The following is a 17121-nucleotide window of genomic DNA, read 5'->3' on the forward strand; positions in this document are numbered from 1 at the left end:
ATTAAAATACAAAAAACAAAATATTTTTTTTCTTCTAAAACTATAATTTAAGATACACACAATTAAATCTATAGATATAGAATCACTACTATGATCTGATTTGGTACATCTGGTTCCAAGATGTGCGTATACTACACATTCAACGAAGCATGGGGGAGACTTGAAATGAGTACAAAAACAGTCGTGTGATGGATGGCATGGATGCATAAACAAGGGACAGGTGCTTGGCGTGAAGATTTTGAAAACCGAAGATAAAAACAAAGGAAGAGCCTTTCCGCCCGTTTCCTCTCACGAGAAAGACTTGGAAACTGTGATAATCCTGAGCCCATATAATTGAATTGAGACTATGTTTTTAATTTGTAATTTCCTTTTGGTTTTTGTAATGTTAGTATCATAAATAATGTATTTAACAAATTTTGCATTTTCATTAACATCACGCACTGGAGACTGCAGAGAGGAGGAATCCTCCCTGATTTCTGACTTTTGATTTGATTATTTTATTTATTGTGGGCATTAATGAAAATTGGAAAGCTCTCTCTTTTATTGCTTTCTTGAATTTTTTTTCTTCACGTCTATCTGTGCATAGAGGTGTGAATGTGGCCCTTGTCGCCTATTGGTGGGGTGTTTTTGAGTAAATTAAAGATTACTGTCCTCATTAATCTTTCCACCCCTCTCTCAATTTCCCTTCTTTTTTTCACACCACAATACCCACCAATTCATTTCATTCTCATCTCTTTTATCATCATCTCATTTCAAGAAACTTTTTTTTTTCCTCTCTCCCTCCCTCTTTAAAATTTTCTGCACGAGGTTTGGAGTTTGTGTTGTTTTTTTGTTCGATTTTCTTTCGTTTATTCTGTGCCTGGATGCAGAAAAGAGAGGTGTGGCGGGGGAGTTTTTTATGATTGTTTGATGTTTTTGCCGTTTATTTACTTGCAAGAAGAAATTTTTTTTAATGGCTGTTTTGCTGTTTTCAGGTCTTGCCTTTAGATCTGTTGCTATTTCTGCTGCTCTCTTGCTGGTAAAAGTTTCAGATTTTATTTTATTCAGTTTTTGATCTTGAATGATGGCATCGTGTTAGCTCTTTTCAACACGATTATCCGTTTGTTCTTTTAATTTTTACTGGCTAAAAATTTGATCTTTCGGATTATTTGTCGCATTTGGTTCCTGGGATTCATGCGTTGCATTGTCTTTCAGTCTTTTACGTTTCTATTTCATATTTTTGATGGGTTTAGTATCTTTGTTTGGGAAAATATTTGCTAGTTCTAGAAGTTAGAAGTGTGTTTTTTGATTCCTCTATGCTTTTCCCTTAGTTAGATTTGTGGACTGTGGTTAGGTGATTCAAAGTCGGATTTTTTTTCAGATTTTTTCCGAGGTCAACATTTTCTTTTCAATTCCTTCACCACTTATCTCAGTGTTCCCATAATTTCGTGATGAATGGACAATTTTTTTTGTGAATTAGGAGATTGGGTTGACTCTTTTCTTTTTCCTTTTTCACCCTTTTTCTCCTATATGTTTGTAGTACTTCCAAAATGCTAAAATGTTGCAAGCCACAACATGGATGCAAATTCTTTAAAAGTCATAGTAAGGATGTTGAGAATTTTGAAATACCCACAAGTTCGTTTCTTTCGAACTTTAAGTTGTTAGGATCCTAGCACTACGAATGTTCTGTTCTTGTTTGCGCTGAAATCATTTGACATTTATTTATTTACTCGGAGATGCTAATTACAACTTTTTATGCTGATTATCAAGTGATGTCTGGTGATATGTGTCATTATTTGCAGAAGTTTTGGGACTTAAGTGTGTTTAATTTTCAGTGACTTACGAGCAACGTTCTCTTGTAATTATTTTCTAGTTGTTCATGCTATGTGTCTCTGAATTTACTTCTGTAAAGTATGTGACATGAACATTTCAATGTGTTAATGGTTGAAGATTTTCCGAAGAACAGAATTGGTAGATACCCCGACTCAGGTGTATTCGAACTATTTGTGTGTATTTGAAGAAATCAAGCATTCGCCGGTTCGCCTTAATGCAAGGGCAAAGGAGTTTTGTCAGCGCTGCCTTGCCCGAAAATCTAAGCTTTGATCTTGGATCATCATCAGTTCCTTCTGGCATAGATTCACAAATGTCCTGGAACAGTATGCAGGCTTCTGCGCAAAATCGTGTTCCTGAGTACAGAATATCATCAGGTGAAACCAATATCTCGTATCTGCATTATGCAAGACATGATGGCCCGAATGGAGAGTGGAGTGCCGGTCAATCTAGTTCAAATTCTGCACAGAATCAAGGCGAGCAAGATGAGGGAAAAACAGAAAATCTTATCGGCATTCACAATCGAGCCACTCTCACCATAGAAGAACGTCAATTTGAACCATCTAATATTTTTTCGTTTGACATTCATAATGCAAATCCAAATGACAATTATACTACAGATGGGTTGCTTCATGCTCGTGGTACCAGCTCAGAAGCCCTTCTGCAGGATCTTAACATGAGTTCAGGATACAGAAACAATGAGGATGATTATGTTGAGATAATCGAACGTCCTGACACATACATATCTGTTGGAACATCAAATGGTTATAGGACATCTGCCGGTGGTTCCTCGGATTCTTTGAGGTTGCCGTCTGGATTTCGTGGATGTACAATGGAAGAGAGTGAATACGGGTCTGGTTCTTTGGATGGTCAACGAGCATCTTGCAAGAGAAAAATATTTGAAGTGGTGGGAGAGTCTTCCGGAGCTGGGAGTTCAAATTATTATCAGAATGCGGAAAGAAGTCAATGGGATGCCGTACAATCTGCTCAGCTTGATGCAAGAAACAATACAATGCCAGCACAGATTGGCAACAACCTTGTCACTAATAATGGGTCGGAGCGGTCAAATTCAAGGCTTAGGATTGGTGTTGGCGAAGCAGTTTCTGTAGGTCCATTTTCTTTGAATCCCTCCGGAACTGCTGAAAATTCTCTCAGGAATTTCAGCTTGCGGTCGAATCAATCACAACGGCAAGATCCTATGCCTGTAAATCCATCTTCAGCAGAGGTCGAATTTGGAAGTGTAGATGGTTCATCTTCTCAGAATTCATCGAGATTAGTTTTTCGCAATCGTCTATTAGACTTGAATCCATCTCCTGTTGTGGAAAATGGAACTGTTCATGGGCAGTCAGCTCTTTTGCAAGTTCCTTTTGTTCGCCGAAATCTTCAGACTAGGTGGAATGAAGCATCTAGCTCAAGAACTCACAGCCCATTTGCTTCCACTCCTATTTTAGGAGAGAGGGATGCTGGACTTTATAATGACACTGCTCAAAGAAATATTCCCAGAAGCATTTCGGACCATCCTATCTTTGTTCCGGATCGTGAGATGAGAAGTTCATCTCGGTATCCCATAAACTGGAACGTTGCTAGTGGGAATCACAATATAGCTGGAAATGCTGCATCTACTTCTCAGATAGCCACATCTTCAGGGCTTGATTCTGCTTCACCTAATTGGTCTCATCGAAGTGGTCCACAATATCCTCAGAGAGTGTCAGAAATTGTTCGAAGATCTTTGTTATCCTCAGCAGGAACTGAATTTGGGGGTCAGAGCAGTAATCTTGCCACACGGACAAGTTCTTCAGTTACCCCACAAGAGATGCCACTTACATTTAGACCGGGTATGTCGAACCAAAGGTCAACGTTATTGGAGAGACGTCGTGATGGTGCTTTTGGAACACCTAATTCACTACGAGTTTTTGCTTCTGCTACTGAAGGAAGAAGTGCTATTATGTCTGAGGTATGAATTGACACACACACATATTGTACATTCTTTTGCCTGCATTTGCATCTTCTTAGAAGGAGTGTTGAAATTATTTATGGCTGATTTTCAACTTAATGAATTCACATTATGTTTCTCCTATTACTCATTTCCCATGTGGTTTGCACGTCGGCCTTGATTCGTTTTTACTTGGATTCAAAATTTTTTTTCGATTAGTGGTCCTTAAAGATGCCTAACTGTTGATTTTTTTGGATCAATTGGTGATTCGAAATCCTAGGTGAGGTTAAACAATCATGTTTATCTGGTTGAGACTTCGATGATAAGTTGAATAGTCGTTGTTTAGTTGTAAACTTGTAATCTTTTGCTTTTGGATTTGGTATGAGGTCTCTGATATCCATAAGATTGACATTCAAACATAAGTTCCTAGTATGCATTGGTTTGCCGAAGTGGGAGACGCGAGAATTAGATTTGTGGTGATTCGGTGTATATCACGGGGGAAACGTTTCTCATAAAATTTGAACTTGCTGCCTTGAACTCCTCTAGTCAACATGGGTTTGGTTTACACCTGCTTTGGTCCAGAAGACGGGCCCTGTGAGTAGAACACTTGCTGTTGATGGATGATCCATTGCAAAATCTTATGTATTCTAGCATTCAGCTGGGTTTATTTGTTCTTGATGTTTTCATGTTCTTTTTAACTCATATTTTGGTAAAAATGTGCATAATATGTTTGATTGACTACCGATGTGCTTGTGCATTAATGTTTAGAACCATGCTAATTTATCTTGATGCACATGTTCCAAGATGACCTTATAGTTTCTCATAAGACCCTGATTTTTTATGCTTCAATCTTTGTTTGTACTGGTTTTGCATCATTCTATATCCATATACTATTGAAGAAACTTTCCTGTTATTTTATATAGAACATGGAAAAAAAATGTTTCTGAATATACGTATATTTTCAGCAGATTCGCCGTGTCTTGGACCTCATGCGAAGGGGGGAGGGGTTAAGACTGGAGGTTCGTGCTTCTGCTTTTTAATCCTCTGTTCTTTTTCTTGTGCATCATGCATGAGCATTGATTGCAATCACGTGCATCTGTAACTATTTGTCCCGGAGTAGGATGCTATCATTATGTCGCTGAATATTTAGTTCCTCGTACTTTTGGTACCATAAAAGTTTAGTCCAATTTGATAAACCAGGATATAAAATGCACTCCTTTGTCCCAAAATCGAAGGCGTCCACTTTCTTCTTAGCACGGCTGCATATGATTTTTTTCTAGAAGATAATATTTTTCCCTGAGTACCTTAGATGATATCGTGATGCACACTTTCTCTTCTAAAGCTTTGTTCAGTTCCACATATGGCATTTTCAAATTGGTATGGAGGAATATTATCGTCTGTACCTTTATGTTGTGTAGTTAAGGGAGGGAGGGGTAGTTCTACTAGCTTAGTTTTGTATGCAGCGGTGATCAGCTGACAGTTAGAGAAGCAGAATATTATCTTCTTTATTGTTCATTTCTGCCTCGTAGTTTTACATTATGTTTTCCAAATACAAAGGCAAACTCTGTCTGTGTGCCAGGACCTTATGATCCTGGATAATTCAGTCTTTTTCGGGATGGCTGATCTGCATGATCGACATCGTGACATGCGGCTGGATGTAGATAACATGACTTATGAGGTGAGCAAGAAGCATTTCCTTTTTCCATTTATTTATTATCCAGTCTTTTGGGAGTGTAACATTTATCCTTACTGGCAATCCTCTATATGCGGTATCATATGACTGCCTACGATGAGACAAGTATTGAAACGTGGCATTTGAACTATTATTTAGTTGAGAAGATTTCAGTTGTATATATTTCCAACTGTAATGTTTGATACCAATATCAAACGCTAGATTCTACACCCTATTTACGACTGGCCACTCAAATTTAACATCCTCTCTTCCAGGAGTTGTTGGCCTTAGAGGAACGCATTGGAAACGTGAACACAGGATTGACAGAAGAGGTTATAATCAATCATCTAAAACACAAGAACTACGAAACAAGCAGAGCCGAAAATCCAGTGGAAACAGAGCCTTGCAGTATATGTCGGGTACGGAAATTTCTTTACTTGAAAAAAATAAAATAAATTCGACTTGCTGTTCATTTTGCTGCAATGCTGGACTGATACAGGAAGAGTACAGCGAAGGAGACAACCTTGGTACACTGGACTGCGGCCACGACTTTCATAAAGACTGCATCAAACAATGGCTCATGCTCAAAAATTTGTGCCCCATTTGTAAAACAGCGGGATTGAAAACGTGAGACGTGGCTAACGATTTTGGCCATTCTTTTGTTCCTTGGATCATGAGTTATTGACACCATGGTTGCTCGTGAATTAAACGAAGCTCATTAATTTATGAACTTCATTTTTTTTCCCCTTTATTATACATTTTGCAACCTTCTTGAAATTTCCCGAGTTCTTTCATGTGGGGAGGATAAGCTGGATCCTTCCACGTGAAAGGTAAACGATGTTAAAACTCATACCTAGACAATCATTGAATTCGATGTTGGAGATTCGAATATTCTTATGGTCGTATATATCTAACGTTGATTCTTTCTTGCATGGTTTTTTCTAACCCAATCTTGAATTTTTATTCTTACGCTTTATCGGAAAAATAAAAAACTTGCACTCTTATCATTCAAATTTAGAGAAATTTTGATAGTAATTAAAATATTTATGAAAATAGATAATACCTGATTGATGTCTGTGAAAAATATTAGTTAATATATTTTTACTTGCGGGAACAACTTTTTATTTCGATTTTCTGCTTATGTATATGCGTGTATTAAACAACACTAATTTAGGCTTGACAATTATTATTTTAAAACTATCTTTTTTTTATATTAAAAAAAATTTTGAATGCTGAATATCATTTCAAAACGTAAAATTTCACTAGAACTAAATCTATTACGTAGCTACTACCTTACTTAAGCTCAATGATAATTTGCTATATTGTTCCTAAAATTGTGATTGGTTTTTTATGTATACCAGACATTTAGAAAATCATAGTATTAAATGTTGGATCTTTTATAGATTCATTGAATTAAGGCATGAATCTTGAAAAGGGTTCTTACTATGTGGCATGAACAAATATATTCAGAAAAATAGTTTTTTGTTCAATTAATTTGTTGAATTTTGAGTTTTGGTCTATTAAGTTTTCAAATTTTGGTTTTGATACATTAACTTTTTGGTTTAGAAATATTTTTGGTCTAGTTGATGGTGTGACACTGAAAGTAGTGACATGACATCGAAAAATGTTGATATTGCAAAAAAATTACTGACTTTTTCAGATGTCATATCAACAATTGGACCAAATATTCGAAAATAAAAAGTTAGTGTACATGAACCAAAGTTTGAAATTTTAAAGTTAATGTACACGGACTAAAATTTAAAAATTCAGTAGACTAAAACCCCATGTTAGATAATGGATTAAAAAAAATCATTTTCCCAACATATTCAACAAAAAAGTTATCCTTATTTACCTTTTTTTTAAAAAAAAAAATCTGGTTTTGGGCTAATTCAAAGGGTAAATTATGTTAAAATCTCCAAATCCAAACTGAACTTTGTGTTCAGACCTTTTGTCAGGAAAAATTTGTTTCAAGTCCGTGACATCAGCAATAGTTGAAAGAAATCCAGAACTTCAACCTAGAAGAAATCGACCACCCATTGTACTCGAGCAGGAAAAAAGTGAAGGACAAATCGTCAAACACATTGTACCCAGTACTACATCAACCCGGAAGAAATCGAGCGACCCATGAGCTTGAAAAAATATTAATTACTTGAAAGAAAACAGTAAATCGCTTGGGTTCTTTCCATTCTACTGGTGACATTGAAAATTTCACTCTAATCCGGCCTAGCTTAGTATTACACAAACGGAACCATTCGTTTGTGTTGTCCTGGTTTGGCCTGGCATAATATAATACTTTGTGATGAGGAAAACAAAGTCAAATCAAGGCTAAAATAGCAGGCCTGTCAATATAATTTAAGGGGAATTGATGTCTTTTTGGATGATAAAGATATCCAAACTTTTTTTTTGAATCTTGAAAACCCTTGGCCATTATTTTTAGTGTGATCGGGACAAACCCAAAAGATAAAACAGTTGCGTGCAAACCGCGCTGATCAGATAAATCATACTGGAACCCTCCGTGACAAACTCAAAGTTGGGATAACAGAGACAGAGAGAGATTAAATCTCAAACCTCTTGATAAAAACTCATCATACCCTACCATCCAAACTACTTCTCAAAAGCATAAAGATCTCCATACATGGGAGGAGCCAGGTTAACATGAGCAGATATCCCACTTCTCAACTCAAATATCTGTCTTTTCGTAGCATTAGTTTTTTTATCAACCATACAAAAAATTAAAAATAAATAAAGTTGATAGAATAGGATGTAAATTAATTTTAATTTTAAAATAACTTCATTTTCTACTGATTTCAAATAAAAAAATTATAATATTAAAAGAAAATTTATGTAGTTATGTATATCATAGCTGCATAATAAAAATGAAGTTTTAAATATAAAAAAATTAAATGTTCTTTTAAACTTGTCATGCTACATTTTTCCCTAATATAAAATTTATTATTATTATTTTTATATAGATTATAATTAAACAAAATTTTTATGCATCATATTTACCATCTTTTGTATGTGAACCATAGGTGCCATAGGTGACCGTAGAATCATTACTACGCCGGTAACGAATCGTTGATAGCTCTGCTTCTCGTTTTTCTTTCCAAACGCAAGAATCTCCGACGAAACCGTGATTGTTGAACCTTGTAGTGTTTCCAACTTATATCTATATGTGGCTGCAATTATCCCGACATTTGTCACAGTTGTAGATTGATTTATGATAGTTTTATTTTGTTCTGGAATGATATTTATAGAGCACACGAGATTGACAGTCTTGCGGGGTGGCATAGTAAACAAGGCCTGGATCCAGTGCGCGGTTTGGATCCACTTGCCATGCTCCTATGCCTAGAGGCGTTGCGACTCGATAATCATAGACAATGTCCTTAATTGGTTCTCCAGTATTATCTAACGGATTTGCAGTGGTTATCATGGAGGATTGAACTGCGGCAGGGCTCCCACTCGTGTGCGCTGCAATTAGAAGCGAAGCTATTCCGGAAATGTGAGGGCATGCCATTGAAGTGCTGGACATGAGATGTAATCTGTAGGCAAGAAAACGATGTTCCCGACTTGTGGCCTGATAATAAAGGGATTATTTGCTGCTAATATCAACACTTCAGGTGCCATTATGTCGAATTTCAAGGTTCCAGGATAGCTTCGTGCATGTCCTCTCGACGAAGAAGCCGACTGTGCCAGAGCAGCTCTCGCCTCTGTCTCAATAATTGTTTGTTGGAAATCAATTGATGTATCGTTGTTTTTTGCATATTTGATCACATCTCGTGCTTCTTTCGGGGTGATCACCACTCCTGGGTGAGGAAAAGAAATGAATCGGAGTACTGATATCTTCGGATATGATGACTGCTGGTCGGACATTGGACTGGATAAGATACCTCATTAGGGAAAATAAATTGGTAGTTTCATTGGTTTGATTGCGTACAATAATGTTGTCAAAAGGAGCTTCGGCAAGCAATTCGGTAGAGTTGCACGCAGATAACGTCGAATTGTAAACTAGCGGCAAGTCTCTAACCACATCTCCCAAGGAAACATAGTCCATTCCGTTATCCTTTTCCCACTTCCAAGAGTTATGATGATGCCCGGGTAGATTGGGTGAGCTGAGTGGGCAATCTACCCGAACAGAGAAGTGTACTTTCCTGATAAATATTTTGACATGTTGGGATGAGTCTGGCCTGACCTGATGGGATGAGCTCGCGTGGTCTGGCCTGATGGATGACCCCGAGTCAGACAATCTGCACACACTCAACAAGATAATGTCAGTGGGGCACCGGAAACCCAGTCCGATGCTCAAGTCAGTACAAGGTTCACCAAGTAGAGAGAGAATCTATTGAATGCAGTAGATTGCCCCCTCTCAAATGAGCAAACATGTGTATTTATAAGGGAGAATATGACCTCGATTACAGTGCATGTACACTGTTCTTGATTAGACAACTGCACATACCCTGTCATCTGTCAGTAGGCATGGCAACCCATACTGTTTGGGTCTTGTCATGGGCACTGATTATCATGCTAATGATGCATGGTAACCCATACTGGTCGGGTGACCTGATCCCTGTCCGGGCGAGAGGACCCTGGCCGGGCTGGAGGACCCTGGTCGGACAAAAGTACCTTGTCCGGGCTAGAGGACCCTGGTCGGGCGAAGAACCCTGTCCCTGCTAGAGGACCCTGGTCGGACTAAAGTACCCTGATCGGACGAGAGTACCCTGTCCGGGCTAGAGTACCCTGGTCGGGCGAAAGTACCCTGGTCAGGCGAGGGTACCATGTCCGGGCTAGATTACCCTATCAAAATTTTACTCATGCTCTAATCTTTGCAGCAAATTAGAATTTGACTCGTATAAGTTTTCTCTTTCCGTCCGAGTTCAAGAATGACTCGAGCCCTTTCCAGGGTATCATCAAGTAGGGTTCCGGCAAAACCACCAATCCACGGTCCCTGAAGCCACCACGACAGCCCATGGAATCCTTTTTAGCATAGTTGCTGCACTCGGGCCTCGTTTTCCGCTGATATAGACACGAGAATCCCCTTCTCTCGAGCACCCAAGCCTGCTACGGCTATCGGGTTCTCATACAAATTAGTATTTCGATAACTCAAAGAAATTGACAGCACATCGACCCGTCAGCCACAGCCTGATAAATCCCAGAAAGCGCATCAGATTCTAGAATGCCCTCGTTCCAAAGGATCTTGTACACTACCAGTCTAGCTCTTGGAGCAACCCCTCTTGCCGTCCCGGGGGCTTGACCGAAGAGTGAGACACCATGCACATAATTACCGGCGCCACTGGAGCCAACATGCATGCCGTGACCATCATCGTCCCTGGCAGAATTCATAGTAATAGTAAATCTCGTGTTCGCAACTCGAACTCGGGAATTGAAATATTGTGCTTTGATGACTGATGAGTTTCTTGTTACACAAGGATCAGTTTAGACCATCTCCAATGGTAGCACCACAACATGCTCTAAGTGCGGAGCCACCCCAAAGGCTAGCGTAAGCTCCAACCCAATTATGGTATATATGTAATTTTAGCTTATATTAAAGTTTTTTCCTGCCCATTAAATAATTATATTTAGTAACTTAGTCCACTAAAATTATTTTAAACCCATTTGAAAAGGCTTGTGCGGTAGAAGACTTCGATTGAGTTTGCACAAGGTGAAATGATTGTTTTTTGCTGCTTAATTGGTTTTTAGTTGTTCCGGGATTTTTTGTTTTTCTTTGAAATAAAATCATGTTAAATTTGTTTCTGTGCAGAAGTTAATAAGCGATTCTTCAATGATTTGTCAGGTGACTACGACATATTATTTTGAGTTAATTTGAGTTTTTGAGACGATAATAAATTGTTTGACCGGGCTTTTAGTAAAGTGAAGTTGTCTTAATGTTATTAAATTCTCAATTTGTGTTCATTCCTTCTATTTAGGTGTTTGGATGTTATTAATTATCGAAGTTAGTTTTGATGCTCATTTAAAATGTTTGGTAATAGCTTATGCACCTTTCATTGGTGGTGGTCTTCTCATCCTAGACATGTGCTGATAAAATTTGATTTGATTGAAATATTCATTTTAGAAATAAATAAACATTCTATCAATGTTTTATAGTGAAGTAATATCCCACAATGTAATTATTGATTGATACAATGTTTTTTAGGATCTCCTAATATGAAAATGTAAACAAGGTTTACTTCACTTGAAAGAATTAGACGTTTATGAGTGTATTTAGTCAAAGATTCCTTATCAAGTTATTGTTTTTCGGTTGAGTTATCTTCCGTCTCCTCTTTCGGCTCCTTTCTTCCGCCTCCTCCAATGAATAATAATCTCTAAAACTACTGATCAGCCTTCAAAATATGTGTGCTAGAGTTTCTATCTAGATAATATTCAGAAAAATCTTACGCACCAAAGCGCCTGCCTCGCGGCTCCGTTGCATTTTTCTTAAAGATTTGATTCATCTTGTTTTTGTTTCTATGGCAACAACTGAACGATCATTCTCAACTATGAAATTTCTTAAGACCTCACTCCGGAATAAGATGGAAGAAGAGTTCTTGGCATATTCTATGATTGTCTACATTGAAAAAAGTTTACTGCAAGCATAGACACCAATTCAATAATCGATAAGTTTTATTCGATGAAAAACCGCAGAGCACATCTTCAGTAGCTTATATCTAGTTCATGTCACTTTGTTTATCGAATCATTCAGCTCAAGGTCAAAAAGTTTTCTAGCTACACCCCTGGCTCCAACCAACTCCACAATTCACACTACAGAATTGCTCCAAACGTAGCTGCTGCGCCACAGTTTTTTTTTCATTTTTTATTTTTTAGTTTAATGTAATTATTTTATAATTTAATTAAATAATAAATTTATAATTTAACTTGTTTTAATTTTAAATAAATATTAAATTAATTTTTAAAATTTTTGAAATATTAATTATAAAAATTCAATATTTTAATTTTAAATTAAATTACTACAAAAATAAAAATATAATAAAAATAAAATTAAATTACTAATGGATTAAAAAGAGTACAAATTATGAAAGAGGCACAACAAATATCACAAAACAACATTAACAAACAACAAAATCACAAAACATAAAAATAGATTTTAATAATTAGGAAAATCGGACATCGATCTTCCAATTTTTTTCTAAATAAGATCCAAAGTTGTCATTATCTCGACGTTTGGCTTCAAGTATTTTTTGCAAAATTTTCTGTTGTTAAGTTCTAGTGATTTATATAGTAGTTCAAATATTTAATCTTTTGTTTGTGTTATATTATTATTTAATATCAAATGGTCGTGTTTATTTTACTTCCAATGATTTATATATTTTATTCAAATATTATTTTACTAATTTTTTATATGAAATAATTAATTTAAATATTTTTTATACAAAATAATTAATTAAAATATTAATATATAAATATAAAGATTTAATTAGTATTATATTATCAAACGAAACAGTCAAACTATAAACAGTTATCAATAAATAGTTATTAGAAAGTAGAAATATTAATATTGAAATAAAAAAGAATATTATGAAAATATTCTACGAGCGAAATGTAGTGTAATAGATTGGAAATGATGTTGGTGTACCACCGAAGTAGTGTAGAATGTGATGCAACGAGAGTTGAAGATGCTGATTCCTCCCCCTTCTTGACGTTTTCCCTTCCATCTTGCTGGAATCTCCGTCATCCCATCATCTGTAAAACACAAGCTTTCAGGCCAAACACCACCGTCAACGACACCAATGATGACGTCCTTCCCCTACTCGGAGGCTGGCCACAGCCGGAAAACAGTGTTGAGAGACAGGAACTAATAGCTATGCGTGGTGTCTGGTGTGACAATGCCATCTTCATAAGCTGAGAGGAATCCAGGTGACTTCTTCAAAGCTTCCATTCATCTTTCGACACCACTGCACTGAATCCATGGAACGTATTGTCGCATGTATATTTACCGGTTCAAGTATGGAAGAGTACCAGTGATGTACCACTTTTAGATATCAACGTATCTTGATTAAGTGAGTGGATTTAAGCTTGGGGTAACCTTACAATTGACATTGGAATTAACATCTTAAGTATTGGTATTCACCAATTAAGGTGGTGACTGGCGAAAGACCCCAACGTTTGAGATTAGTATCCAAGTCACGCATCCTTAATACCTAATTCGATCCAACTATTGTCGCATTACCTTTACTTTGGAACCAAAAACCATGCACGATTCAATGTGATAGATAATGTTGTGGTATTTGTTCGTAATAATTACCTTTACTTTGGAACCAAAAGCACCAAAATGAGTTGATACTAAATTATTTACTGTTTTCTTTCAAGTAATTAATATTTTTTCAAGCTCATGGGTCGCTCGATTTCTTCCGGGTTGATGTAGTACTGGGTACAATGTGTTTGACGATTTGTCCTTCACTTTTTTCCTGCTCGAGTACAATGGGTGGTCGATTTCTTCTAGATTGAAGTTCTGGATTTCTTTCAACTATTGCTGATGTCAAGGAGTGAAAACAAATTTTTCCTGACAAAAGGTCTGAACACAAAGTTCAGTTTGGATTTGGAGATTTTAACATAATTTACCCTTTGAATTAGCACAAAACCAGATTTTTTTTTTAAAAAAAGGTAAATAAGGATAACTTTTTTGTTGAATATGTTGGGAAAATGATTTTTTTAATCCATTATCTAACATGGGGTTTTAGTCTACTAAATTTTTAAATTTTAGTCCGTGTACATTAACTTTAAAATTTCAAATTTTGGTTTATGTACACTAACTTTTTATTTTCGAATATTTGGTCCAATTGTTGATATGACATCTGAAAAAGTCAGTAATTTTTTTGCAATATCAACATTTTTCGATGTCATGTCACTACTTTTAGTGTCACACCATCAACTAGACCAAAAATATTTCTAAACCAAAAAGTTAGTGTATCAAAACCAAAATTTGAAAACTTAATAGACCAAAACTCAAAATTCAACAAATTAATTGAACAGAAAACTATTTTTCTGAATATATTTGTTCATGCCACATAGTAAGAACCCTTTTCAAGATTCATGCCTTAATTCAATGAATTTATTTAATAATCACGAACCTTACAAAGCTCCGTGCGCCTATAACACTAATTTGTTAAATCAATTAAATTTTAGATTATTAAAAACAGCCTCATCGAAAAGAATTTTACTACATAAACTAATAAGTGGAAACAAAGATCAAATAACTTAATATTAGAAAACTTATCGTCAAAATCAACTGATCAAGAGTAACTTTTACTCAAGTCAACTGTTGACCCTACTCAACTGAATCAGTCAGGCTTGTCAGAATACACTCGTTGAAAACTATCAGTTTACTATGTTAAAGATTAGGACCAAACTGACTTATCAGATACAATATTTGATTATCGGTAAATGTCAGAATTCCGCAAGCACTATTTATAATGTACGTTGTCACAAAGGACGGTGACGTGAAAAAAATGTGTTCAACGCTACCTCGTTCTAAACGGATATCAGATTTCATTTTCCTAATTGTTGGGTTGAAGCCTATAAATAGAAGGAGTGAGCAAGGGAGTGAGCAATCCGTCTCCCTAGCTCTCGACCTTCAAAAGCTTTCTATTATTCCCAATATATCAAGAAGAAAAAATTATTGAGATTTTCATAAACACACACTTAAAACATTTTATTAAATCGTCAACGATCAGTTGTGCTTATTGTTTTCATTCCGAAATACTTGTAATTTGATCGTAAGAAGTTTTATGAATAATTTTGTGTTAAGTTTGTGAGATACTAAGAGTTTTAATTAGGCAGTTGTGAGTTATGCTGAAGTGAGCCACTACAAAGCGTTGTAATTATTGAAGTCTTTTTAGTGAAATATTTCCGAGAGAAAAAAAAAGTTGACGTAAGAGTAATTCAAGTCTTCTAACATTAAGAAACTAATATGTGCAATTTATATTCGAGTTACTCTACATTTAGCTTTCATTTTTAGCCTAAATATTTATACTCAAGCCATTTATCGTGTTCAAACCGTATGAGTTTTATTCCGCACAGTACCCAACTGCTAGCTTATTGATATCCAACTGACAAGAATAATTTCAAATGTTACTAAGCCTAACCAAAATAATTTTTGAGTTTGTTGAGCTTATTTATTCACCATCTTTTAAATCAATCTTTGATCGTACCTAGCTTATCGTACAGTACCGTACCGAAAATTGTATATTGTACCGAAAATTACGGTATAAGAAAATTTTATACCAATATCGTATTGAAATTTTCGATATGCCGTCGATTATATCGAAATTTTAATGTATACCGAGATTTCGGTACGGTATCGTTATATGTTATTTTATTCCGGAAAAAAATTTATATTTTTAAAATTTTATAAATTTATTGTTTAACAATACTACATATTTTAAAATTTTTATTTATTGTTTCATTATTATAGTATATACTGAAATTTTCAAATTTCATATCGTTATCGTAGCGAAAAATTCAGTATCGTTATCGTATCATGCCGAAATATTGGATAAATTCGATATTTTTTCGGTATGGTAATATCGGTATACCGAAAAATCGGTATTTTTATTTCCCCTAACCCTACCATAAGCGCAAGAGATGTGGAAGGATTAGCAACCAAAACAGGATTCTACATGTAAATGGATTGATGTTGGATAGGCCAGAAGATATTAAGAAGACATGCATTTGCTTTAACTGGTACAAATTTCAACATTTCTCAAGCAATTTTATGAAAATAAAAAATGATTAATGACCCACTCTTGATACGTAAAGTACCCAACTAAATATTAACAACAACAAGAGATATTTCAATTCTTATCTTTTGTTATAGTATAGAACACAAAGATTCGGAATCGAGAGCCCAACAAAGTAAGTTTATTTTTTGCCTTCAAAAAATATAAATATACAAAGTATAAAATCAAAATTAAATATTAAAAACCACTATAGAGATTATGATAAAACTATTTGAATCATTAGCTTTTGCTATAGCGTCAAGTGCAGACAATCTGAATCGAGAACGCGAAGACTCAGAATCGAGAGCTTAACAAAGCAAGCCTATCCTGGCCTTCAAAAAATGGAAAATGTACAAAGCAAAAAAACCAAGTCAAATATAATATTAACAACCAGATACATTGAGAGAGAGGTATTCAAATCCCTTTTGCTATAGCATAGAGTGCAGAAAATCGGAATCGAGAGCGCAGATTGCAAGGGCAGTGAAGAACGATTCAGTATCTGAAAATCGGACAAATTGAGAGAAGAAACTGTCGTTTGAGTAGAAGGGAAACGAGATAAACGTGAAGCAGTTTCTCTTGAGAAGTTAAGTGAGAAAGGAACATATAAATATTAAACGTTAAAAAAGGGTAAAATTGATATAAAAACTGGTGTCATCACCTATAAGTCTCTCAAACTATTATATAGACTACTTACTCTGCACACACAATGTGTGTGTACAGTCTTTTTTATCATTATCGATGGACTAAAGTGAAATTTGACAAATTATGGAGGGACTAAATTGCTATTTGAATTGTTGAAATAAAAAAATAAAAAATAAAAGTGTGTGTTGAAATTTAAAAAAACAAAACAAAAGTGTAATATTATTATCATATAAGGGTAAAGTTGGTGTCCTTCCTAGGTAGTTACTATCATGTCCTCAATTTTAATAAAATGCTAGTTATTTTGCACACACGATGCTTGTGTACAGTCTTTTTTA

General features: G+C 35.5%; 1 protein-coding gene and 1 pseudogene across 3 annotated transcripts; one reads left to right on the forward strand and one right to left on the reverse strand.

Moving 5' to 3' along the window:
* The first annotated feature begins 468 nt into the window (after nt 1-468).
* On the forward strand, nt 469-6341 carry LOC142551525 (putative E3 ubiquitin-protein ligase RHG1A). 3 transcript variants are annotated; one of them, XM_075660804.1, is made up of 7 exons: nt 469-878; nt 975-1018; nt 1930-3763; nt 4711-4761; nt 5322-5420; nt 5690-5833; nt 5914-6341. In XM_075660804.1, the coding sequence occupies exons 3-7, from the start codon at nt 2027-2029 to the stop codon at nt 6043-6045; spliced, it is 2163 nt and encodes a 720-aa protein (XP_075516919.1). In that variant the 5' UTR covers nt 469-878; nt 975-1018; nt 1930-2026; the 3' UTR covers nt 6046-6341. The 3 variants fall into 3 exon arrangements, with proteins under 3 accessions (XP_075516919.1, XP_075516917.1, XP_075516918.1); XM_075660802.1 differs by having other exon boundaries at nt 471-878; nt 4708-4761; XM_075660803.1 differs by having other exon boundaries at nt 471-878; nt 1946-3763; nt 4708-4761.
* Nucleotides 6342-8018: 1677 nt separating this feature from the next.
* On the reverse strand, nt 8019-13352 carry LOC142550721 (subtilisin-like protease SBT3; annotated as a pseudogene).
* Between the last annotated feature and the right edge of the window lie 3769 nt (nt 13353-17121).

The sequence above is a fragment of the Primulina tabacum genome, chromosome 7, assembly GCF_025594145.1.
Source record: "Primulina tabacum isolate GXHZ01 chromosome 7, ASM2559414v2, whole genome shotgun sequence".
NCBI lineage: Eukaryota > Viridiplantae > Streptophyta > Magnoliopsida > Lamiales > Gesneriaceae > Primulina > Primulina tabacum.